Source organism: Anolis carolinensis, unplaced genomic scaffold (assembly GCF_035594765.1).
Source record: "Anolis carolinensis isolate JA03-04 unplaced genomic scaffold, rAnoCar3.1.pri scaffold_7, whole genome shotgun sequence".
Lineage (NCBI taxonomy): Eukaryota > Metazoa > Chordata > Lepidosauria > Squamata > Dactyloidae > Anolis > Anolis carolinensis.
This window is the reverse complement of record NW_026943818.1, coordinates 20,846,478-20,872,117: the sequence shown is the minus strand read 5'-3', so window position 1 is coordinate 20,872,117 and position 25,640 is coordinate 20,846,478. Positions and strand designations below refer to the sequence as shown.

Sequence of the window (25,640 nt, the reverse complement as noted above, 5' to 3'; positions counted from 1 at the left end):
GATTGGACTGGGTGGCCCTTGGGGTCCCTTCCAACTCTAAGATCCTATGAAATCCCTCCCTCCTTTCTTTCTTTCTCCGAAAAATCTTTTCCTCCTTCCTCGCTTTCCTTTTGCTGCCTCAACAGAGCAACACCTTTTGGGTTGTGTTGTCAAACAAACACACACCATGCCACTCCAAAAGCCACAGCAAGGAAGAAGAACCGGGTGCAAAATGCAAAGCCTTGTTTTGTTTATCCCACCCACCTAGAAGTTCCAACACCCGCCCTGCAATAAAAGTCTTACCATCCCAGAAAAATACCCCCTATTTTGTGTATACAAGGCTTTTCTGTTCAGCTGCATCAACAAAGGCCGATCCCTTTGGTCGGAGGATTTCGAGAATTGCTTCCTGCCCTACATTTCTGGCTCCTGAACCAGAAGAAAAACCCGTTTTGCAGGACTGAGCTTTGCAAAGCATGCAAAGACCTTTGGAGTTCTTTGGAGAAAAGGGAGAACGGTGTGCTACGAGGTCTTGGGAGTTATCGTTTGCCAATGAAAGCCTTCGACAACACATTTACCAGCAGTCTTAGATATAGGACTTAAATGGGGAAAGAGAGGAACTCTGTACATGCTCTGATGCATGGTCCTAAATTCTAATTTTGGGGTGAAGCACTCTGCGCATGCTCTAAGGCAGGGTTCCTCAAACTTTTTAAGTGGAGGGCCGATTGACAGTCCCTCAGACTGTTGGGAGGCCGGACTAGGATGAAATAGTCCAAAATTAGGATTGTTGTTGTTGTGTGCCTTCAAGTCATTTCAGACTTAGGTCAACCCTAAGTCTAAAGTTTAGGACAGAGGCCAGGTTAATGACCTTGGAGGACCTTAGTTTGGGGACCCCTGACCTAGACGCTCTCATAAGACCATCTAGATGGTCTCATGAGACCATAGGTGAGGAAAGGGATCCTCAAAGGCCATCTTGATGATCTCATAAGGCCATCAGAAGTCCATAGATAAAGAAAGGGACCCTCAAAGACCATCTAGATGGTTTCATAAGACCATAGGTGAGGAAAGGGACCCTCAAAGGCCTTCTAGATGATCTCATAAGGCCATCAGAAGTCCATAGATAAGGAAAGGGACCCTCAAAGACCATCTAGATGGTTTCATAAGACCATAGGTGAGGAAAGGGACCCTCAAAGGCCTTCTAGATGATCTCATCAGGCCATCAGAAACCATAGATAAGGAAAGGGACCCTAAAAGACCATCTAGATGGTTTCATAAGTCCATAGGTAAGGAAAGGGATCCCCAAAGGCCTTCTAGATGGTCTCATAGGACCATAGGTAAGGAAAGTGACCTCCAAAAGCCATCTAGATGGTCTCATAAAGCCGTAGCTAAGCAAAGAGACCTTCAAAGACCATCTAGACAATCTCATAAGGCCATAAGTAAGCAAAGAGACCTCCAAAGACCAGGTAGACTTAGGTCAACTCTAAGTCTAAAGTTTAGGACAGAGGCCAGGTCAATGACCTTGGAGGGCCGCATCACAGACCTTAGTTTAGGGACCCCTGCTCTAAGGCATGAGCCAACATTTTATAGATGTAAACTGGGAAGTGTGGGTAGATGGCACAAGTGGCGTATGTATGAGGGAGGAACTCTACACATGCTCTAGGTCTTGAATTTTGGTGAAGGAAAGACACTCTGCACATGCTCTAAAGTAGGATCAAAACATTTGTGTTGGGTCGCAGCTACACTGGAAAACAGGTGAGTCAAGGAATGGAGGTTCTTCCTTTCTTGCGATAGAGGTAGACCACTCCGGAGATGTACTCCAAGCCGGGGCCCGATTCCTCCTCCGAGGTTGCTCTCTCCCACCTCTCGATGCCCTCCGCTGCCATCTTTTCCCACAATCCCTTCTGCTCCAGGTCAGCTAGGACCTTCTCCAAGATGGTTTTGTAGGGGAGGCTGGATCTGTTGTTGCGGGTAGTCATGCACACGAAGCCCCCTTGATGGGCAGAGAGAGGCAGAAGACCAGTCAATGGCCACATAATAATAATAATAATAATAATAATAATAATAATAATAATAATAATAATAATAAATCCAGCATATCTATCTTGTTTGCTGTGTCATACAATATAATAATAATAATAATCATCATCATCATCATCATCAGTACAAGACAAAGAATCAGTACAAGAAAACCGCACTACAAACTAGAGCCGACAGCTGGCACAACAAAACATTGCATGGAAAATTCCTTGACAAAATTGAAGGAAAAGCTGATAAGGAGAAGACCTGGTGATGGCTCACGAATGGGACACTGAAGGAGACAGAAGGCCTGATCCTTGCAGCCCAGGAGCAAGCCATCAGAACAAATGCAATTAAGGCCAAGATCGAAAAATCAGCTGATGACCTAAAATGCACACTGTGCAAGGAAGCTGACGAAACCATTGATCCTATCCTCAGCTGCTGTAAGAAAATCGCACAGACAGACTACAAACAGAGGCACAACTATGTGGCCCAAATGATTCATTGGAACTTATGCCTCAAGTACCACCTCCCAGCAGCAAAGAACTGGTAGGATCACAAACCTGCAAAAATATTGGAGAATGAGCACGGAAAGATACTGTGGGACTTCAGAATCCAGACTGACAAAGTTCTCGAACACAACACACCAGACATCACAGTTGTGGAAAAGAAAAAGGTTTGGATCATTGATGTTGCCATCCCAGGTGACAGTCGCATTGACGAAAAACAACAGGAAAAACTCAGCCGCTATCAGGACCTCAAGATTGAACTTCAAAGACTCTGGCAGAAACCAATACAGGTGGTCCGGTGGTGATGGGCACATTGGGTGCTGTGCCAAAAGATCTCAGCCGGCATTTGGAAACAATAGACATTGACAAAATTACGATCTGGCAACTGCAAAAGGCCACCTGACTGGGATCTGCACACATCATCCGAAAATACATCACACAGTCCTAGACACTTGGGAAGTGTTCGACTTGTGATTTTGTGATACGAAATCCAGCATATCTATCTTGTTTGCTGTGACATAATAAAATAATAATATTATTAATCGAAGGGGACAAAGGTGAAGGTGGCACGGCGCAACTCAGCCATGGAAACCCAACGGGTATGTGACACTTTGTGAGTAAGACAAAGCCCAATTACCTTTGAACAAAACTTGTCAACAAACATTGAAGAGAGTTCTGTTTCTGGGTCTTGATACAGAAACCAAAACATACACAAACATTCATGCTGGTTTGGTTCCACTGTGTCTCAGTTGTGAGTGGCCAGCAGTGTCATCTAGTGTCACTTGGGTGTATTGCCTCATTGGGATCAAAGCAAGGCCTTACACACATGTACAATGGGTATTGTTGTCCAAGATATTTGAAAGAAAAACACTTGAGAATAGGTAGGAAACATATGAGGGTTGAATGAAAAGTAATGTCTCCACCTTCGTAACTCCTCAGCAGGTGGCAGTACTGGCTTGTTCAGTAGACTCTCCTCTGCAGTTCCATTTGGCGGGAAGCCTTAGCATTGAATGGTTGTGTTGTTAAAGTGCGAAGTATAGAACCCTGTGCAGACAGTCGGTCAATGCGACTTAAGCAACGTACAGTCATTAACTTCTTGACAGCAGAAGGTGTCACTCCAAAGGAGATTCATCCGAGAATGCAAGCTATGGTGATTGTGTTGATGTGAGTACTGCGCGTTGTTGGGCGAGTAAGTTTAAAGATGTTGAGGTGGGAACATCTGACTTGCTTGCCAAACAAAGAGTTGGCCGTCCTGTGACAGCAACCACCGAGTTTCACAAGCAAAAGGTTGACAGATTGATTCAGGACAATCGGCGTATCACTCAGATATTTCAAGCATAATCGGCATTTCACAAGAACGTGTGGGTCACATTATTGCTTTGCTTGGCTATCGGAAGATCTCTGCATGATGGGTCCTGTGAGACGTCGGTTGCGGAAACTGAGTGTCGACTTCTTCCGTGACGGCTTCAGAAAACTTGTTCATCGTTGGCAGAAATGTATCCAATTGTCCGGCAATGATGTGGAAAAGTGAATAGTGATAGTTCAAGAGCACATTCTGAGGATTATTTCTGCGTTTGATTTATTAAAATATTCCCATCCACACCGAAGTCACGAATGTAGAGGCATTACTTTTTATTCAACCCTCGTATGTATACATGCAGTCCCTGAGTTACAAACATCCGACTTTCAAACAAATCCAACTTAAGAACAATCCTACAGAACCTATTTTGGGGACTCTGTGCATATGTAGATGCCGTAAAGGCGGCAGCTCTTGGAAGCTAAGCAGGGTCAGCACTGGTTAAGACTTGGATGGGAGACCACCGATGAGAGCTTGAGACTAAGTGGTGATGGACAGCAACACCTTCTTGAAAACCTGGAATGGGAGTGACCTAGAAGTCCTACCTGGTTTGGCGACACGAAGCAGCTCTGGCACCACGTTGACGGGAACCTGGCCTTCGCTGAGTGCTCCCACGATCACCACTGCATCGTAGCAGCCTTGGGACAACAGAGAGAGGCAACAAGAGAAGGAAATGCTGGCCTACCCCATAGCCTCCCCCCCATAAATCCTTCCCCACACAATCCAGTTGTGCTGCTAACCTTCTGGACTGGGAAGACCCTCTTGTCCCAAGAGGCATTGCTTCAGGTCCTGATACAGGTCTTTTCGCCTCGCAAGCTCCAGCATCCCCGGGCTGCCGTCCAAGCCGTGGAAGTGGCGAAATCCTGCTGTATGAAGCTTGGGAAGAAGTCGATAATGTTACAAATGGAATCATATTGGTTTCACTTTTTCTTATATAGAGGAATACCATATATACTCGAGTATAAGCCGACCCGAATATAAGCCGAGGCACCTAATTGTACCACAAAAACTGGGAAAACTTATTGACTTGAGTATAAGCCGAGGGTGGGAAATGCAGCAGCTACTGGTAAATTTCAAAATAAAAATAGATACTAATAAAATTACATTAACTGAGGCATAAGTGGGGTAAATGTTTTTTGAATATTTACCGTATTTCAAAGAAAAACAGTAAGCTAACTCTGTAAGTGCATAAGTAGGGTCAACAAAAACAATATGGTATCAACAATAATTTTATAATAATAATCATCATCATTATCATCATCATGAATAATAACAACAACAACTTCCTTTGTATCCTGCTCTATCTCCCCATTGGGACTCAGGCCGGCTTCCAACATAGTAACAGGCAAACATTCAATGCCTATATAATCAATGCAGAGCTAGATATAGCTCTATAATTATATATACTAATTTCACATTTGCATTTCCCCCCTGAAAAGTTTGCAAATCCTCTGTGCATTTCCCTCCTGCAATATTTGCGAGTCCCATTTATCTATGTTTACATCTATCTAGACATCTCTCTCTCTGTGTGCATATTTAAAAGGCCTATATCTATATTAATATCTATCTATCTAGACATTGCTCTATATAGAGAGAATTATATCTTTATAAGACTTGCAGAGACTTGCAAACATATGAGGGGAAAATTCATATATTAAATTAATGTATTCATAGGGGGAAATCTATATATTATTTACAAGCTTTGGGGCATGCATTTGCCCAAGGAAGAAATGCAAGCAAAGTCCTCCTAAAAACAACTTTGGCCTCTTTTCTCCTCCCCTTTCCCACCTCTTTTATTTCTCCCTTTTCAAACTCTAAAAGTAGCCAGAAAAGGTTTTTTAAAACTTCTGGCTTTTTAAGGCTTTTTAAAACTTCGGCCCGTTTATGTTGGATAAGTGAAACTCTACTGTAATATAATATTATATGTAAATTTAATTTGTAAGCCACTCTGGGTTCCTCTTCGGGGTGAGAAGGGCAGGATATATATGTATTAAATAAATAATAATAATAAATAAATAATAAATATTCCACCTGGCCAAGAAAGCATTCCCATAAGCCACAGCAATGCGTGGCCAGGCACAGCTAGCAATATATAATAATACTAATATTATATAATTATGTAATATATTACTACAGTAGAGTCTCACTTATCCAACATAAACGGGCCGGCAGAACGTTGGATAAGCGAATATGTTGGATAATAAGGAGAAATTAAGGAAAAGCCTATTAAACATCAAATTAGGTTATGATTTTACAAATTAAGCACCAAAACATCATGTTGTACAACAAATTTGGCAGAAAAACTAGTTCATTACACATTAATGCTATGTAGTAATTATTGTATTTACGAATTTAGCACCAAAATATCACGATGTATTGAAAACATTGACTACAAAAATGTGTTGGATAATCCAGAAGGTTGGATAAGCAAGTGTTGGATAAGTGAGACTCTACTGTAATACTAATGTTATATAATTATGTAATATATTCATACTAATATATAATTGTAGAATATAATACTAATAATGTATAATTATATAATTATACTCATATATAGCATAACACTCCTCTCCCTTCCTGTTGTCTCAGCCTTGTTCCTAACTAGGAGTTGTTTGTAAGTTGGATGTTTGTAACTCAGAGACTGCCTGTAACTCTCCGTCCAAAGTCTTTTGGAGAGGACCCTACCCATTTAGTAGAAACAAGAAAGGGAGGCCTTTTCAGTGGCAGCTCCCAGATTTCCCAATTCCTTCCCTCGGAAGGCCCGCCGGACGCCGTCCTTGCTCTCCTTGATAAATATGAAATTTAATGTGTTTCTATACTGGCTGGGAAGGGTTGCAGTGATGTTTTGGGGTCTGGACATTGTACTTTCGGGTGCCGTTACCTCCTGGGCCACCCGCCCCGTCCCACAGGCCACGTCCAGCACCAGGGCCTCCTGAGGGTCGTCTCCGAAAGCGGCGGCCAAGCAAGCGGCGGCGAATCGGGGTGCTCCGTACTCCAACACCGACACATCCTGAAACAACGAAAGTCGGTGCTACGTTATGTAACATGATTTTGGGGTGGGAGTTGTAGTTCACCCTGAACTCTGCACATGCTCCCAAGTGCACCTCATCATACTCAGCAGCCCAAGCGTCGTAGAAGCGGAGTTGCTGCTCCAGATCGGCGCCTTGGTGCACTTGGGCCACTCGCCTCCGGACTTCGGACAGAGTGACCGCCATGGCCATTCGCCTGCAGTTTCCTGCCTGGCCCCGCCCCTGGCTTCCCATTGGACGGACAGGACTTTGCCTCGCCCACTTCTCCTCTTCCTTCTCCCCCTCCCCTTTGGTGACGTCACACTTTGTGGAATGTCTATCCCAGAACACCCCCAGTCATCTTCTCCTACTACATATCTAGAAAAGGTTTGCAGCGGATTCTGGGATATGTAGTCTACAGAGGTGCATATCCCAACAGTCTTCTAGCACCTCTGTAGACTACATATCCCAGAATCCGCTGCAATCCTTTTCTAGACACTTTGGGGACTACAAATCCCAACATTCTTCTTCTAACCCCTTTGTAGACTATGTATCCCAGAATCCCCTGCAATATTTTCCTAACCCTTTGCGGACTACGTATCCCAGAATCCCCCTGTGATCCTCTTCTAACCCCTTTGGGGACTACAAATCCCAACATTCTTCTTCTAACCCCTTTGTAGACTATGTATCCCAGAATCCCCTGCAATATTTTCCTAACCCTTTGCGGACTACGTATCCCAGAATCCCCCTGTGATCCTCTTCTAACCCCTTTGTAGACTATGTATCCCAGAATCCCCTGCAATATTTTCCTAACCCTTTGCGGACTACGTATCCCAGAATCCCCCTGTGATCCTCTTCTAACCCCTTTGGGGACTACAAATCCCAACATTCTTCTTCTAACCCCTTTGTAGACTATGTATCCCAGAATCCCCTGCAATATTTTCCTAACCCTTTGCGGACTACGTATCCCAGAATCCCCCTGTGATCCTCTTCTAACCCCTTTGGGGACTACAAATCCCAACATTCTTCTTCTAACCCCTTTGTAGACTATGTATCCCAGAATCCCCTGCAATATTTTCCTAACCCTTTGCGGACTACGTATCCCAGAATCCCCCTGTGATCCTCTTCTAACCCCTTTGTAGACTATGTATCCCAGAATCCCCTGCAATATTTTCCTAACCCTTTGTGGACTACGTATCCCAGAATCCCCCTGTGATCCTCTTCTAACCCCTTTGGGGACTACAAATCCCAACGTTCTTCTTCTAACCCTTTTGTAGACTATATATCCCAGAACCCCCTGGCTCTTTTGGGGACTACATATCCCAAGAACCAATAAGCCTTTCCGGGGGAATGTCAGCCCAGGAAATAACTTTGTTCCATGCCATAATACAATATTATACTCCTCATAATACAATATAATAATATTAATTATATATTATAGATTAAATGCAATATTACCATATAACGATATAGTACAATATAGTAATTTAATGCTTATATTATGATATGTTAATAATATATTGTATGTTCATTTGATTTGTAAGCCGCTCCGGGGTGAGAAGAGCGGGATATACATGCAGTAAGTAAATAAATAAATAAATAATAAGCTGATTAAATTTTAGGAGATGCCATTGCATCCCTGCGAGCATCCTTGAAGGCTGGGGTTGCCATGGCAACCAGGGTTTGACTGGGTACCGGTCGGTCTCCACGGCAACGGATGCCTCCCTGCTCCGTCCTCTTTCCTCCTTGAAAGCCATCAGGACAAGGCTGGCCAAAAAAATAAAATAAAAACCAACGTCAAATGATCAACTTCTTATTTTACTTTATTTTGGCAATTTTCACTCCAAAAAATATATAGTGATGATGTCATCGCCTATATGACATCACCATGAATGACATCATGGGGCTTGATAGGTCACAAAGCTGCCAGAAAAGTCTACAAACAGCAGCTTGATTGCCAACCGGTTTGGGAAAGTGAAGCAACTCCATACTTGCTCCCCTCACAAAGCATTGAGGCTGGACTACGCATCCCATTCGGTCCCATTCTGAAACTACATTTGTTTTTTGGCTCAGGGCTTCATTTAGCTGAAGGGTAAGGACAAGGTTTTATTCAGCATTGTGTGTGCGGGAGGCACTATATCAGTGGTTCCCAAACTTATTTGGTCTGCCCACTGTTTTAATACCCTTTGCAAAGCATGAAGGCATTTCTTTGGCCTCTGACCTCCTTCTTGTTTGCTATTTTCACGCTCCTTCGAACCCTGAATTCCCAAGGGCCAGCTCGATCTAAAGATTCCATTTCATCATTAGCGTCAATCTGAGAAATCATTAGCTACCGTGTTTCCCCGAAAATAAGACAGTGCCTTATATTATTTTTTGCTCCCAAAGATGTGCTAGGTCTTATTTTCAGGGGAGGTCTTATTTTTCCATGAAGAAGAATTCACATTTATTGTTGAACAAAAAAAAAAAAGAACATTTATTATATACTGTACAGTAGTTGTCATCACAAACCAACATAACCAAAACAGACAAACTGACTCCTGTCAAGAATTTCTTGTTGCTACCATTATTTCCATGTACAACTGGTATGTACATTTACCAATCCTGTATGCTCTGGTGTTTTGTTTGGCAGGCGCTGGGCATTCTTCCAAACAAAAACTTTGCTAGGTCTTACTTTTGGGGGAGGCCTTATATTTAGCAATTCAGCAAAACCTCTGCTAGGTCTTATTTTTGGGGGATGTCTTATTTTCAGGGAAACAGGGTATCAGACTGAGAACTGTCCTCCTTTTCTGAGTCAATTTGCACCTGGCTAGCTTCAGTATCATCAACACCATTCCCTGCTGTGGGAAAAACTCCCTGTTCCTCATCTTCTACAACAGGGACACACTGAAGCTGGATTCCATAATCCCCAGCAGAACCATTTTGAACCTGAATCCCATAATCCCCATCAGAGTAATTTTGAACCTGAATCCCATCATCCCCATCAGAGTAATTTTGAACCTGAATCCCATCATCCCCATCAGAGTAATTTTGAACCTGAATCCCATCATCCCCATCAGAGTCATTTTGAACCTGAATCCCATCATCCCCATCAGAGTCATTTTGAACCTGAATCCCATCATCCCCATCAGAGTCATTTTGAACCTGAATCCCATCATCCCCATCAGAGTCACTCTGAGGTTCCAGCTGAGTCACAACAGAGTGGATTCCCTGTCCTGCTGACCTGGCTGCTGATGTCACTTCCTGCTATATTAGCATACTAGCTGTGCCCGGCCACGCGTTGCTGTGGCGAAGTATGGTGGTATGGGAAATAAAGTATTGAGGAATTGGTGGTTGTTAAGGCAAAGGATAAAGGTTTTCTTCTGACATTAAGTCCATTATAAATGGGTTATATAGCTGTGTGGAAGGGCCTTGAGTCTACACTGCCATATAATCCAGTTAAAATCAGATAATCTGTATTTTATAGGCAGTGTGGAAGAGGCCTAAGTGAGGCCTAACTCTGCCTGTCCCCTGCTAGGAGACCATGTGGGCGGAGCTTAGCCTTCTAACTGGCAGCAATTGGATAAAAACAATTCTTCCTCTCCCTCTAATTAGGACTTTTTTTTTCTTTTCTTTTTGTTGTATGAACGTAGAGGCATGGATGAGGGGTTGTGCTGCCAAGTTTAGTGTTTCTGGAATGTGTAGTTTTGTTGTTTTGTCCTAGGCCGAAATTTCATTACCCTTTATATAGATAGATAGATAGACAGATAGATAGATAGATAGATAGATAGATAGATAGATAGATAGATAGATAGATAGATTAAGCTCTCCTTGGGATCAAACATTGATGGAGCGGTGCTTTTTCCTTCCCGCAGGCACATTTCCCATGGATCCGGGCCTCCTCCAATCCAAAGGCCCCGCTCCGCCGGGGGCCCTCCTGCCTTCCGGAGCCGTCCGTACAGGTTTCCAAGGGGTGATCCAAGGAGGCCTCGGCACCCTCTACTTCTACCTGCTCTCCTTGCGAGTCGGGCTGCTGGGCTGGTACTTCTGCTTCAAGCAAATGCAATGGGACTTTCTGCGCTGGGTCCACGCCTCCATGGAGCTGGTCACGGATTTGCTCTTCTGCTGGGCCCAGAACGTCCTCCTGGCTTGGATGATGCTCTTGGTTCTGGCTTGGAAAATCCGCGATGGCATCAGATGGCCCAGGCGGAGGCCCTTGGTGAGAAGAATGGGGCGTCCTCCTCAAAATAATAATAATAATAATAATAATAATAATAATAATAATAATAATCTTCCATATCCATTCCAGGGTTTACAGAGGTTCCAAAACTCCTTTCAAATGGGGCAAAACCTGGACTGGATTCATAACCCCATTGACTTGGAGTCTCCATCTTTTATGATATTTTCTTTGCACCAATAGAGCAAAATACATTCACAGGAAGGGAGACCTTTCAGCATTATGCTAATGTGTCCAAGAGGAAAAGAAATCCAACAATTTTCTTATAATTTTTAAAATAAAACTCCTATGAAACCGGGCAAAACCTGGACTGGATTCATAACCCCATTGACTTGGATTCTCCATCTTTTATGATATTATAATATCATCATACTAACCTGAGAGCCAGGAAAATGGTTCCATCTTGTCTCCTGTGCCATAGCAACATGCTACGCTAATTTTACACTCACACACATATATAATATACAATAATTTATAAATATATAATATATTGTATATACTTATAATATTGATAATAATATATAATGTAATACAATATTATACTAATAATAATATAATATAATAATATTAATTATATATTATATATTAAATGTAATATTACTAATAATATTACCATATAATGATATAGTACAATATAGTAATGTAATGCTTATATTGTGCTATGCTAATAATAATTGTGCTATACAATAATGTATATTGTATGTGCATTTGATTTGTAAGCCGCTCTGAATCCCCTCTGGGGTGAGAAGAGTGGGATATAAATGTAGTAAATAAATAAAATAAATAAATATTTTCTTTGCACCAATAGAGTAAAATACATTCACGGGAAGGGAGACCTTTCTGTGTTCTACTAATGTGTCCAAGAGGAAAAGAAATCCAACAATTTTCTTATAATTTTAAAAATAAAACTGCTATGAAACCAGGCAAAACCTGGACTGGATTCATAACCCCATTGACTTGGAGTCTCCATCTTTTATGATATTTTCTTTCCACCAATAGAGCAAAATACATTCACATGAAGGGAGAACTTTCAGCGTTATGTTAATGTGTCCAAGAGGAAAAGAAATCCAACAATTTTCTTATAATTTTTAAAATAAAACTCCTATGAAACCGGGCAAAACCTGGACTGGATTCATAACCCCATTGACTTGGAGTCTCCATTTATGATGGGGTTTTTTTGTGTGTTGCATCAGTTGGGCAAAGTACAGAGAAAGGGTAAGGGGACCATGAAGCTGTCCACAAATCCAACAATCCTGGGAGTTGTAGTTTTCCAAAGTCTTAAGTTCTCTTTCCTTTTTATTTCCGCCAAGTGGGTCGCCCAGTGTGTTTCTATGGCCAAGCGGAGATTCGAACCCGGGTTCAACGGTGACATTTCCGTGGCTAGTACTGACTTTTTCTCCTTTCCTCCTCTTCATAGGCCACTCACTTGACTTGGGGCCTCTCTGTTATGAGGAGCTCCGGCCGGACCGTGAGGCGCTTTTTGGGGTGGGTGGCGTGGATGCCCGCCTGTGGCTTCGCATGGATGATCTGCTGCATCGCCCGGACCTTGGAGATCAGCTATGAGAAGGCAGCAAAGATAGCCAAAGAAATTGAAGAGGAGGAGAAGGAGGAAGAAAAGGAGCTGCTGACGACCCCGTCCCATTTGGCTCTTCAACAGAGACCGTAGGAGAGGATCTTACTGGCTTTCAATGAGCAGCAATGGATTAAAACTAGAACTATTTGTATTGTGTTTGATTCAGATCATGAGAGAAATGTGTTGGCCGCCTGATGGAAGTAATCAGAGCTGGTGTCGGGTCAGTCTTCCACCAGAAAAAAACACCGATACACACTGGTAGATTCCAACAGGTTTTATTGTACAGAATACCAGAACCTTCTCTTTGGCCCATTTATATAGGAGCTCTCACATACCAGAGGGTAATTGAGGTTTTATGGCTGGCCCGTTTTATGGCTGGCATCTGTTCTTTGTCAGACGACCGGAGATGTCAAAGATTGGAGATCATGACATAACAGGTTTTATTGTACAGAATACCAGAACCTTCTCTTTGGCCCATTTATATAGGGGCTCTCACATACCAGAGGGTAATTGAAGTTTTATGGCTGGCCCGTTTTATGGCTGGCATCTGTTCTTTGTCAGACGACCGGAGATGTCAAATATTGGAGATCATGACATAACAGGTTTTATTGTACAGAATACCAGAACCTTCTCTTTGGCCCATTTATATAGGAGCTCTCACATACCAGAGGGTAATTGAAGTTTTATGGCTGGCCCGTTTTATGGCTGGCATCTGTACTTTGACAGACGACCGGAGATGTCAAAGATTGGAGATCATGACATCTAGCAATCCGTTGGTCCTCCAGTGCAATTTTATGGAAGATGTTGGCCATAAATTCACACTGCATGACCAATAATAATAATAATATACTTGAATATAAGCCGAGGCATCTAATTTTACCACAAAAAAACTGGGAAATCATTGACTCCAGTATAAGCCAAGGGTGGGAAATTTCAGAAATAAAAATAGATATCAAAAAATTACATTAATTGAGGCATCAGTAGGTAAAATGTTTTTGAATATTTACATCAAGCTCTAATTTAAGATAAGACTGTCCAACTCTGATTAACTTATTATTCTCATCTCCTTCAATGTAAATGTGCTTATGTATCCTTTTAATAATAATAAAGTAAAATAATACATGTGATAATAATAATAAATACAGGAAAATAATACATGTAATAATAAATAGAGTAGAATAATAAATGTAATAATAATAATAAGATCAGAGTGAAATAATACAGTAGAGTCTCACTTATCCAACATTTGCTTATTCAACGTTCTGGATTATCCAACACATTTTTGTAATCAATGTTTTTAATACATCGTGATATCTTGGTGCTAAATTCGTAAATACAGTAATTACTACATAGCATTACTGCGTATTGAACTATTTTTTCTGTCCAATTTGTTGTATAACATGTTTTGGTGCTTAATTTATAAAATCATAACCTAATTTGATGTTTAATAGGCTTTCCCTTAATCCCTCCTTATTATCCAACATATTCGCTTATCCAACATTCTGCCGGCCTGTTTATGTTGGGTAAGTGAGACTCTACTGTAAATGTATTAATAATAATAATAATAATAATAATAATAATAATAATAATAAAATAGAGTAAAATAAATGTAATAGTAGCAACAATAATAGAGTACAATAATAAATGTAATAATAATAGAGTAAAATAATAAATGTAATAATACCAATAATAATAGAGAAAAATAATAAATGTACCATATATTCTCGAGTATAAGCTGACCTGAATATAAGCCAACCAGGATCCTCACCCGAGTATAAGCTGAGGGGGGCTTTTTTAGTCCTAAAAAAAAGGGCTGAAAAACTAGGCTTATACTTGAGTATATACAGTAATAATAACAATAGGGTTACTGTGAGTTTTCCGGGCTGTATAGCTATGTTCCAGAAACATTCTCTCCTGATGTTTTGCCCACATCTATGGCAGACATGTGAGGTCTGTTGGAAACTAGGCAAGCAGGGTTTATATATCTGTGGAATGATGTCCAGGTTGGGAGAAAGAACTCGTCTGTCGGAGGCAAGTGTGAATATTGCCACGGGCCAACTTGATTAGCATTGAATAGCCTTGCAGCTTCAAGGCCTGGCTACTTCCTGCCCGGGGGGGATCCTTTGTTGGGAGTCGCAAACCATAGGCACAAAGGGAAAATCCAAAAAAGCAACTAGAAAGCCTCAATACCTGCATATACTCCTCTCTCATTCTGAAGTGAAACATTTGAAGAGCAGTAATCTATCAATTGGCCAGCAGGGGGCGCTCTTGACTGACAGTTCGGATCCCATTGAGCTCAGAAAGAGAGGAGACTGCATTTCCCTGCAAACAGATCCATTTCAGGCCTCCCAAGGCTGGTAAAGAAAGAGAAGACACTTAGGCACTGGGATGGTATTGAAATGAGACCATCTAGATGGCTTTTGAGGGTTACTTTCCTTACCTATGATCCTATGGGACTGTCTGGATGGCCTTTGAGGGTCCCTTTCCTTACCTATGATCTTATGAGATCATCTAGATGGTCTCTGGAGGTCTCTTTGCTTACCTATGGTCTTATGAGATCATCTAGATGGCCTTTGGAGGTCTCTTTGCTTACCTATGATCTTATGAGATCATCTAGATGGTCTCTGGAGGTCTCTTTGCTTACCTATGGTCTTATGAGATCATCTAGATGGCCTTTGAGGGTCCCTTTCCTTACCTATGATCTTATGAGATCATCTAGATGGTCTCTGGAGGTCTCTTTGCTTACCTATGGTCTTATGAGATCATCTAGATGGCCTTTGGAGGTCTCTTTGCTTACCTATGATCTTATGAGATCATCTAGATGGTCTCTGGAGGTCTCTTTGCTTACCTATGGTCTTATGAGATCATCTAGATGGCCTTTGAGGGTCCCTTTCCTTACCTATGATCTTATGAGATCATCTAGATGGTCTCTGGAGGTCTCTTTGCTTACCTATGGTCTTATGAGATCATCTAGATGGCCTTTGGAGGTCTCTTTGCTTACCTATGATCTTATGAGATCATCTAGATGGTCTCTGGAGGTCTCTTTGCTTACCTATGGTCTTATGAGATCATCTAGATGGCCTTTGAGGGTCCCTTTCCTTACCTATGATCTTATGAGATCATCTAGATGGTCTCTGGAGGTCTCTTTGCTTACCTATGGTCTTATGAGATCATCTAGATGGCCTTTGGAGGTCTCTTTGCTTACGTATGGTCCTATGAGATCACCTAGATGGCCTTTGAGGGTCCCTTTCCTTACCGATGGTCTTATGAGACCATCTACATGGTCTTTGGAAGTTTCTTTGCTTACCTTTGATCTTATGAAATCATCTAGATGGTCTTTGGAGGTCTCTTTGCTTACCTATGGTCTTATGAGATCATCTGGATGGTCTTTGGAGGTCTCTTTGCTTACCTCTGGTCTTATGAAATCATCTAGATGGCCTTTGAGGGTCTCTTTTCTAACAGGACCATTGATAAAATCCTAAAGTTAACAATAAACAGCACGCCCAAGACCACACTTAATGAACTCTGTAGCTTTCAGGGTGTGGGGCTATAAATCCTATAGGATTTATGGGCCGCGAGAGGAGGATTTATGGCCGCCGTTACCTCTTCTCTTCTGGCAGAGAAACCTGGACCCTGACAAAAGGCTTTCTGCGCCTCTCGGCCTCGCAGCAGCAGGGGTCAGGCCGGGCTCCGGGCTCTGCTTTTCATGTTGTGTCCAGGCCCAAACGAACGCCGTCGCTTTAATAGCCTCTTTCGCACGTCGTTGTCTTGTTTCCATTGCTAATTGAGGAGCCGGGTCCCCTTACAAGACAAATAGGGCCCGGGCCAAGCTTGGCCTGCCACCTTCCTCGTCCTTTCCGCGTCTGGCTCTCTGAAGGGGGTCCTTCTCCAACATTCGGCTTTTCGGGCCAAGAAAGCCGGCCAAAATGAGTCAAAGTTTGCCCAGACTCCCATGTTCTATTGAGCTCGGCTTGGGCGGCCCCAGCTGTGCAAACAGGCCTGCTGGATGATGGGATACATGGACTAGATCAAGGGTCCTCAAACTTTTTTAAAGAGGGTCAATTCACAGTCCCTTCATCCCTAGGATGAAATAGTCCAAAATTAGGATTGTTGTTGTTATGTGCCTTCAAGTCATTTCAGACTTAGGTCAACCCGAAGTCTAAAGTTTAGGACAGGGGCCAGGCCAATGACCTTGGAGGGCCTTAGTTTGGGGACCCTTGATCTAGACGATCTCATAAGACCATAGGTAACCAAAGAGACCTCCAAAGACCATCTAGATGGTCTCATAAGACCATCGGTAAAGAAAGGGACCCTCAAAGGACATCTAGATGATCTCATCAGGCCATCAGAAGACCATAGATAAGGAAAGGGACCCTCAAAGACCACTTAGATGGTTTCATAAGACCATAGTTAAGGAAAGTGACCTTCAAAAGCCATCTAGATGGTCTCATAAGGCTGTAGCTAAGAGACCTTTGAAGACCGTCTAGACGATCTCATAAGACCATAGGTAAGCAAAGAGACCTCTAAAAGCCATCTATGGTCTCATAAGACCATCGGTTAGGAAAGTGACCCTCAAAGGCCATCTAGATTATCTCATCAGACCATCAGAAGACCATAGATAAGGAAAGGGACCCTCAAAGACCACTTAGATGGTTTCATAAGCCCATAGGTAAGGAAAGGGGCCCCCAAAGGCAATCTAGAAATCTCATAAAACCATAGGTAAGGAAAGGGACCCTCAGAGGCCATCTAGATGGTCTCATAGGACCATCGGTAAGGAAAGTGACCTCCAATAGCCATCTAAATGGTCTCATAAGGCCGTAGCTAAGCAAAGAGACCTTCAAAGACCATCTAGATGTTCTCATAAGACCATAGGTAAGCAAAGACCTCCAAAGACCAGGTAGACTTAGGTCAACCCTAAGTCTAACGTTTAGGACAGAGGCCAGGTCAATGACCATGGAGGGCCACATCCGGCCCATGGACCTTAGTTTGGGAACCCCTGGACTAGATGGAGGATGGAGTAGATAGAATAGATGGATGATAGACTATAGACAGACAATGGGGTAGAAGGATTGTGGAATACATCTATTTATTTATTGTGTTAGAAACAAAGTGAGGATACGGTTATAATATATTTAAAAAAACAAACAAAGCTAAACACTTGACATTGTACTAGATTTCCTTTGACCAAGAAGTTGGCCATTTGGAGTGCCTCCCAGGTATTTCGTTGTGCTGCAATGCTCCAGTGAGATTCCATCCCAGGTAATTCTCAGACCTCAAGATTATTGTCTGTTCTTAAGGTGAAAAGCACACATCTGTGTTTTAGATGGATTAGGAATCAGTTGGTTTTCCCTGTAACAGGCAGTAAGAGCACCTAAAGCTTCGGAGAGCGTCTGTTAAACCATTTCAAACCTCCCTGCTTGAGCAGTGATGGCATGATCATCAGCATAGATGAAACTCTCTGTCCCTTCTGGCAATGGCTGATCATTTGTGTAAATGTTGGATATGGATGGAGCAATGATTTGATGATAATAATTCTCTGTAATAGGCAGTAAGAGCACCTAAAGCTTCGGATATCTTCTGTTCAACCATCTCAAAGCTCTTTGCTTGAGCGGTGATGACATGATTGTCAGCATAGATGAAACTCTCTGTCCCTTCTGGGAGTGGATGGTCACTTGTGTAAATGTTAAAAATTGACGGAGCAAGCATGCTCCCCTGTGGCAGGCCGTTCTTCTGCTTCTCTGACTCAACAAAAATGATGGAATAAATGGAATAAATAGATGGTGCATACTTAGATGGATGATGGAATAGACAGAACAGATGGAATTGATTGACAGTAGAATAGATGGGAAATGGAAGAGATGCCAGTTGAAGTCCAGAAATCCTGCTTGGTCTTTTTGGACTGCACCTCCCAGCATTCCTGGGTGATATGGAGGTAAAATAAACGGATATGTGCATTCACTATAGGAAAGCCAGCCTCTCGCCTGACTGGGGCACTTGGATCTGGGCCTAAAGGAAGACGGGTTTTGCTCCAACGTTCCTCAGTGCTCTAATAGGACCTCTCCAGGGACATGTTTGCTCCATCTTCGTGTTTTGGCGGGGCCCTTTATTGCCCGACGGAGACGTTTTTTATAAGCCGGCCGTATCATACGATCTGGCTCTGGCGCAGCAGCGAGGGAGCATGAGCTCATGTTCTTCCAAACCCAGAAATAACTCCGCCGGAGCCGCGTTCCAAGAGCATTATCCGGCATTTCATCGAGAAGGAGCGGGTGGCAATGGAGCCCCCCCAAATTTGCAGAGATGCTCTCAAAGCCTCACAATACCTTGGGTTAGAAGGACTTTAGGGAAGGATCAGGGAGAGGATGGACTTTGCAAACTTTTAATTAAATTTGATGCATGTCTCTGTGCCTTTGGGTCGACGTATGGCAACTCCATGAATCTCATAAGATTCCTTTAGGCAAGGGCAGAGCTGGCCCTAGGTATTTTTCAGGTGTAGGCGAACAGAATTTTGGCACCCCCCTAAACCAATCACTGAAAAATAAAAGCGTTGGGGCTGTGGCGCAGACGGGAGAGCAATGAGTCACTGACCAGGAGGTCATAAGTTCGAGGCCCGCTCGGAGCTATGTTGTTCGTCTTTGTCCTGTGTTAAAAAGGCATTGAATGTTTGCCTAATATGTGTAATGTGATCCGCTCTGAGTCCCCTTCGGGGTGAGAAGGGCGGAATATAAATGATGTAAATAAATAAATAAATAAATAAATAAGCAAAAATGTTGGATAATAAGGAGGGATTAAGGGAAAGCCTATTAAACATCAAATTACATTAAGATTTTACAAACTAAGCACCAAAACATCATGTTTCACAACAAATCAACAGAAAAAGCAGTCTCGACTGCGCCCCCGTATGTGTATATCTATGGCTATAACTACATCCACATCTATATTTACATCTGCATCTATATGTAAGCCTATGTATATCTATGGCTATGGCTATCTATATCCACATCCACATCTAAGTGTGTCTTTGTCTCGGTCTCTGTGTGTCGTATGGCATTGAATGTTCGCCATGTACATTGTGATCCGCCCTGAGTCCCCTTGAGGTGAGAAGGGCGGAATATAAATATTGCAAATAAATAAATAAATAAAATCTATACCTATACCTATATGTGTGTATATCTATGGCTATGGCTATGGCTATATCTAAATCCATATCTATATTTATATGTGTGTATATCTATGGCTATGGCTATATCTAAATCCACATCTATATCTACGTGTACATCTATATATGTGTGCATATCTATGGCTATGGCTATATCTACATTCATATCTATATTTTCATCTACATTTACATCTATACCTATATCTATATGTGTGTATATCTATGATTATGGCTATTTCTAAATCCACATCTATATCTACATCTACATTTACATCTATACCTATATCTATATGTGTGTATATCTATGGCTATGGCTATGGCTATATCTAAATCCACATCTATATCTACGTCTACATCTATATCTATATGTGTGTATATCTATGGCTATGGCTCTATCTACATTCATATCTATATTTTCATCTACATTTACATCTATATCAATCTCTCTACCTATCTCATAGAATGATATAGTTGAAGAGACCTCAAGGGCCATCCAGTCCAGCCCCTTGTATGTGTGCGGCTATGCGCATGTGCACTTGTGTCTATTGCTATGGCTATGACTACATCTATATCTACATCCACATCTATATCTGCATCAGTCTATCTTCCTATCTCAGAATGCTTGAGTTGGAAGAGACCCCAAGAGCCATCCAATCCACCCTCTGTCTGTCTATCAATCGATCTATCTATCTCTATCTCTCTGTCCTTGGATCTACATTTCCCATGTCCATCTGTTGAAGGCCTCCAAGGTTCGACGCCATCCTATAAGTCACTCGTCCAAGTGCTGGAAACGTGGCAGCAGAAAATGTTCTCCAAAAGGAGGAAAAGAAAGCTATCACCAAAAAAGGGGGCACACCCTTCAATCCTGCCTTTTGGAAGAGCCGATGCTGTTTTGCTTTGGGGAAATGCGTCCATAACCCAAGAGGGCATTTCCTCTTCCTTCCTTTCCATTGTTTTCTACCTCTCTGGGTCATTCCTTACCCACACACACACATATATTACAGCGATTAGCAAGCTGAGCATTATAAATGCATCAGCAGAACATTTCTGGCTTGCTTAATTGCTTCCAATGAAAGATGGATTTTTTTTTTTGGTCATCCTGTTTTCCCAGCTACTGGGTGCATCTACATTCGAGAATTAATGCAGCTGGGGAACTTTGGGAGATGTAGTTCTTCAAGGTTTTCTGCTTTCTCTGGGGAGAACGAAGGCAGTTTGGCACCACTTTGACTGCCATGGCTCAATAATGCTATGGAATCCTGGGAGCTGTAGTCCCCCAAGACCATTCCCAAGTGGTGTCAAACTGCATTATTTCTACAGTGTAGACCAGGGGTCCCCCAAACTAAGGCCCTCCAAAGTCATTGACCTGGCCCTGGTCCTAAACTTTAGACTTAGGGTTGACCTAAGTCTTCCTGGTCTTTGGAAGTCTCTTTGCTTAACTACGGCCTAATGAGACCATCTAGATGGCCTTTGGAGGTCACTTTCCTTACCTATGGTCCTATGAGACTGTCTAAATGACCTTTGAGAGTCCCTTTCCTTACCTATGGTTTTATGAGATTGTCTAGATGGACTTTGGGGGCTCCTTTCCCTTACCTATGGTCTTATGAAACCATCTAGATGGTTTCCCTTTCCTTATTTATGGACCTGATGGCCTTATGAGATCATCTAGATGGCCTTTGAAGGTCCCTTTCCTCATCTATGGTCTTATGAAACCGTCTAGATGTATTTGAGGGTCTCTTTCCTTATCCATGGTCTTCTGATGGCCTTATGAAATCATCTAGATGGCCTTTAAGGGCCCCTTTTCTCACCTATGGTCTTATGAAACCATCTAGATGGTATTTGAGGGTCCCTTTCTTTATCTATGGACTTCTGGTGGCCTTATGAGATCATCAAGATGGGCTTTGAGGGTCCCTTTCCTCACCTATGGTCTTATGAAACCATCTAGATGGTATTTGAGGGTCCCTTTCCTTATCTATGGACTTCTGATGGCCTTATGAGATCATCTAGATGGCCTTTGAGGGTCCCTTTCCTCACCTATGGTCTCATGAGATCATCTAGATGGTCTTATGAGAGCATCTAGATCAGGGGTCCCCAAACTAAGGTCTTCCAAGGTCATTGACCTGGCCTTTGTCCTAAACTTTAGACTTAAGGTTGACCTAAGTCTGAAACGACTTGAAGGCACACAACAACAATCCTAATTCTGGACTATTTCATCATAATCCTCCTCCCAACAGTCTGAGGGACTGTCAATCAGCCCTCCACTTAAAAAGTTTGAGGACCACTGGTGTAGACACACCTCTTGCCCCTTGGCAGCCAATCTGGATTCTGTCTTGGTTCCTCTTATCACCTTCTGGCACTTAACCCAGACAGACCCCCATTAAGATCAATAGTCTCCTTCAGCATTCCTAAGTATTGGAATCGCAGAGTGTTTACACTGGAAACGAAATGAGCCCCTCGCTCCTATTTTAGGATTATTTAATATATGGATACATAAACATAATTTTTCCCCTGTAGGGAGAAACACAGACATAGCAATGTCTGGGTGCTCGGCTCCATGTCCCAGGCTGGCAAAGCCACCCCTGAGTCTTCCTTGCCTAAGAAAACCTTCTGAAGTTCATGGGGTCACCATAAATCCAAAAGTGACACACACATATATATATTGAAAATAAGTAAGTGTATGGCTAGGGTGCCCACTTTCACAGACAGGCTCCCACTTCCACAAACAGCTATGATCTCAACCTTTGAAGAGCCACCAAAGGCCCTCCCTCCAATGACATTGCAGGTTATGGCGAGCACCATGAACATGTACAACCCCTGCCAATGTTCTCCACAAACACCATCCTGACCACTACCCACGTGAAGGCTTTCATACAAGAACAACTTCATCCAAGATTTTCTGTTTTTCCTCCACCACAGACATCCCAGTGTTTCTCTCCATTAGTATGGAATTTGCATGACCCCGCCCACTGCCTCTCCCATTACCCTTTCCTATTCTTTTCTTTGGCACGCAGCAAACAGAGGAATTGATCAGCAATGAAACTCTGAAATGTCTCCCACAACTCCCTTCTTTTTCTGTCAAAGCAGAAAAGAACTCTTATAATATTTGTGTTTTGTAGGTTTTATAAATTGTATTGTTTTTAAGGTTGTGAGCTGCTGTGGGTCCCAGTCATGGGACAAAAGTGGGATGCAAATATTGTCGCTATTGTTGTTGACATAATCATAAGGCCATTGGGTAGTCGACAACAATAAGAAAAAAATCAACAACGCTTTTTCTCCTTAAATGCTCAAAAACCAGGACCTTAGTTTGGGAAAGATGGTTCCAATTTATTGCAAAATATCTATATTGTTCTCTCGCTCTCCAGATAGCGCCTAATTTGAGAAATGCCTTCCCCGAATCAAACCAGATGTGTGGGTTTTTATCAAACAGACTGAGTTTGAAGCCATCTTCTGCAATTGGCCCAGGTCATGAATCATTTTCCCATGCGTGATTTAATTCTGGGAGGAATGGGAAATTGAAGAATTTTGCTGATTTGTAACATGTTGGGAATCAATGCTGAAGCAATGCAGCAAATGGGGAGACAGAGTAGATAGGGATTTAGGTCCTTGAGTATAACACCATGGTCTTCCAACAAAACTGTATTGTCCTTCAGTAAACACTATGTTCCTCCAGCACAAGTTTATGATTCTCCAGTCGACGCTATGGCCCTCCAACACAAGTCTATGGTCCTCCAGTCGACGCTATGGCCCTCCAACACAAGTCTATGATCCTCCAGTCGATGCTATGGCCCTCCAACACAAGTCTATGATCCTCCAGTCGACACTATGGCCCTCCAACACAAGTCTATGATCCTCCAGTCGATGCTATGGCCCTCCAACACAAATCTATGATCCTCCAGTCGACGCTATGGCCCTCCAACACAAGTCTATGATCCTCCAGTTGATGCTATGGCCCTTCAACACAAGTCTATGGTCCTCCAGTTGACGCTATGGCCCTCCAACACAAGTCTATGGTCCTCCAGTCGACGCTATGGCCCTCCAACACAAGTCTATGGTCCTCCAATGCAACATTATGGTCCTCCTACAGAAGTATATTGTCCTCCAGTCAACACTACAGCCAGAAGCGACTCAAGTTGCTCCTGACACGAAAAAACAAAACAAAACACTACAGTCCCCTAGTGCAATGCTATGGTCCTCCAGTACAACACTATGGTCCTTCCACACAACTGGATCGTCCTCCAGTCAACACTATAGCCCTCCAGTACAACACTATGGTCCTCCAACACAAGTTTATGGTCCTCCAGTACAATGCTATGGTCCTGTAACACAACTGTATTGTCCTTCAACACAACACCATGGTCCTCCAAGGCAATGCTACAGTCCTGCAACACAACTGTATTATTCTTCAGTACAAAACCATGGTCCTCCAAGGCAATACTATGGTCCTGCAACACAACTGTATTATTCTTCAGCACAACACCATGGTCCTCCAAGGCAATGCTATGGTCCTGCAACACAACTGCATTATTCTTCAGTATAAAACCATGGTCCTCCAATGCAATACTATGGTCCTGCAACACAACTGTATTGTCCTCCAGTACAACACCATAGTCCTCCAACACAATTTTATGGTCTTCCAGCAGCATCCTCTAGATTCTCCAGCCCAACTTCCAGTGGAATTTGACCACAAGTTGCCCTTCAGAAGCCAGAGGTTCCTAGAGATGTGCTCTCACCAGAAAGGTCTAGGTCCTCCAGCACAACTACACTCAGTTTCCAGCAAAGGTCGACTTTAGAGTCACTTAGGAGGACCTAGAGATCTGCGAAAAGACATTGAGCAAAGGTAGGAGACAGCACACCCAACATGTCACCCAATTTGCCATGTGGGCTAGCTAGGGGACTTCTCAGCTGAGAGGACTTCTGTGTCTCGTCTTCAAAATTTATTTCTGTCTCCTCCTGATATGAAGAGGCCTGGCCAACCCTTGCCAATGGTCATTGGATTGTGTCCCCAGTCGGTTCCCAGGCTTCTTTGGTCCCCAGAGTCCAGCTGCTCCAAGAACAACCACACAACTCTCCAAGCAAAGCAACGCCAGGAAGCATTCCAAAACCAGCAGACCATTTTTAGTTTGCTTAAACTCCCAAGACATTTGGAAGGGAAGGAAGGGCTTATAGTCAGAGTTGGGGGGGGGGGGTGACCAAAGGACCATTTAACACCAAATCCTTGTTGACAGCAATCCATGACTGTGGCATCCCACATGACTGTGGCATCTCCAAGCTCTGGAGGATTGACCAGCCTTCGAGGAAATCCATTCAAACGGCTCTTACCATCAAGAAATTCTTTCCAGTCATCTCCGTAATGGTCATCTTGGTCCATTGGTCCAGGCTCTCCCCTACTTTGGAAAACCAAGCTCTCCATCTTCTGCATGGCCATATCTCAGATATTTGGAGATGGTTTCCATGCCACCTCTCAATCATCCCTTCTCACACATCTGTTCCTGTTTTTGGGATCTCCTCCCATCTTAGTTGCTCTCCTAAGAATGTCCTCTATGGTGTCCAGAATGAGGCTGGATATTAGACATCAAGTCACAAGAATCACAGAACTGGGCCATCTAGTCCATGCTCTCCAAAGTGCATTAGGCCTCCAAAATAGGCTCAGCACTATGGGCACTGAGATCCATAATGGTACCGGCTGAGATTTTGCCTCTCAAATGTAACTACGAATATGTAATCACAGTTGTCCCTCCACCTGGTTGAGTTTTGTAGATTTGATTCATAAGGTCTCTTAGGAATCTCAAGGTCACCTTCTGGCAGACATTGAGGACAGAGTTGCACTACAGATCC

The 25,640-nt window shown here is 42.9% G+C and overlaps 1 protein-coding gene across 1 annotated transcript; it reads right to left on the bottom strand.

Annotated features, from left to right (window-relative positions):
- Positions 1–1,677: 1,677 nt before the first annotated feature.
- On the bottom strand, positions 1,678–7,133 carry mettl27 (methyltransferase like 27). The gene is made up of 5 exons (XM_003227183.4): positions 6,963–7,133; positions 6,740–6,868; positions 4,599–4,734; positions 4,404–4,496; positions 1,678–1,966 (listed from the first exon to the last, which is right to left on the bottom strand). Exons 1-5 carry the CDS (start codon positions 7,119–7,121, stop codon positions 1,734–1,736), a joined length of 750 nt encoding a protein of 249 aa, XP_003227231.3. The 5' UTR covers positions 7,122–7,133; the 3' UTR covers positions 1,678–1,733.
- Between the last annotated feature and the right edge of the window lie 18,507 nt (positions 7,134–25,640).

Coding starts and splice junctions, on each gene's coding strand:
- mettl27 (XM_003227183.4), bottom strand. CDS start 7,121: ATGGGAAGCCAGGGGCGGGGCCAGGCAGGAAACTGCAGGCGAATGGCC. Junction 6,869..6,962: donor GGGCTGCTGAGTATGATGAG/GTGCACTTGGGA, acceptor TCGTTGTTTCAG/GATGTGTCGGTGTTGGAGTA. Junction 4,735..6,739: donor CGGGGCGGGTGGCCCAGGAG/GTAACGGCACCC, acceptor CTTCTTCCCAAG/CTTCATACAGCAGGATTTCG.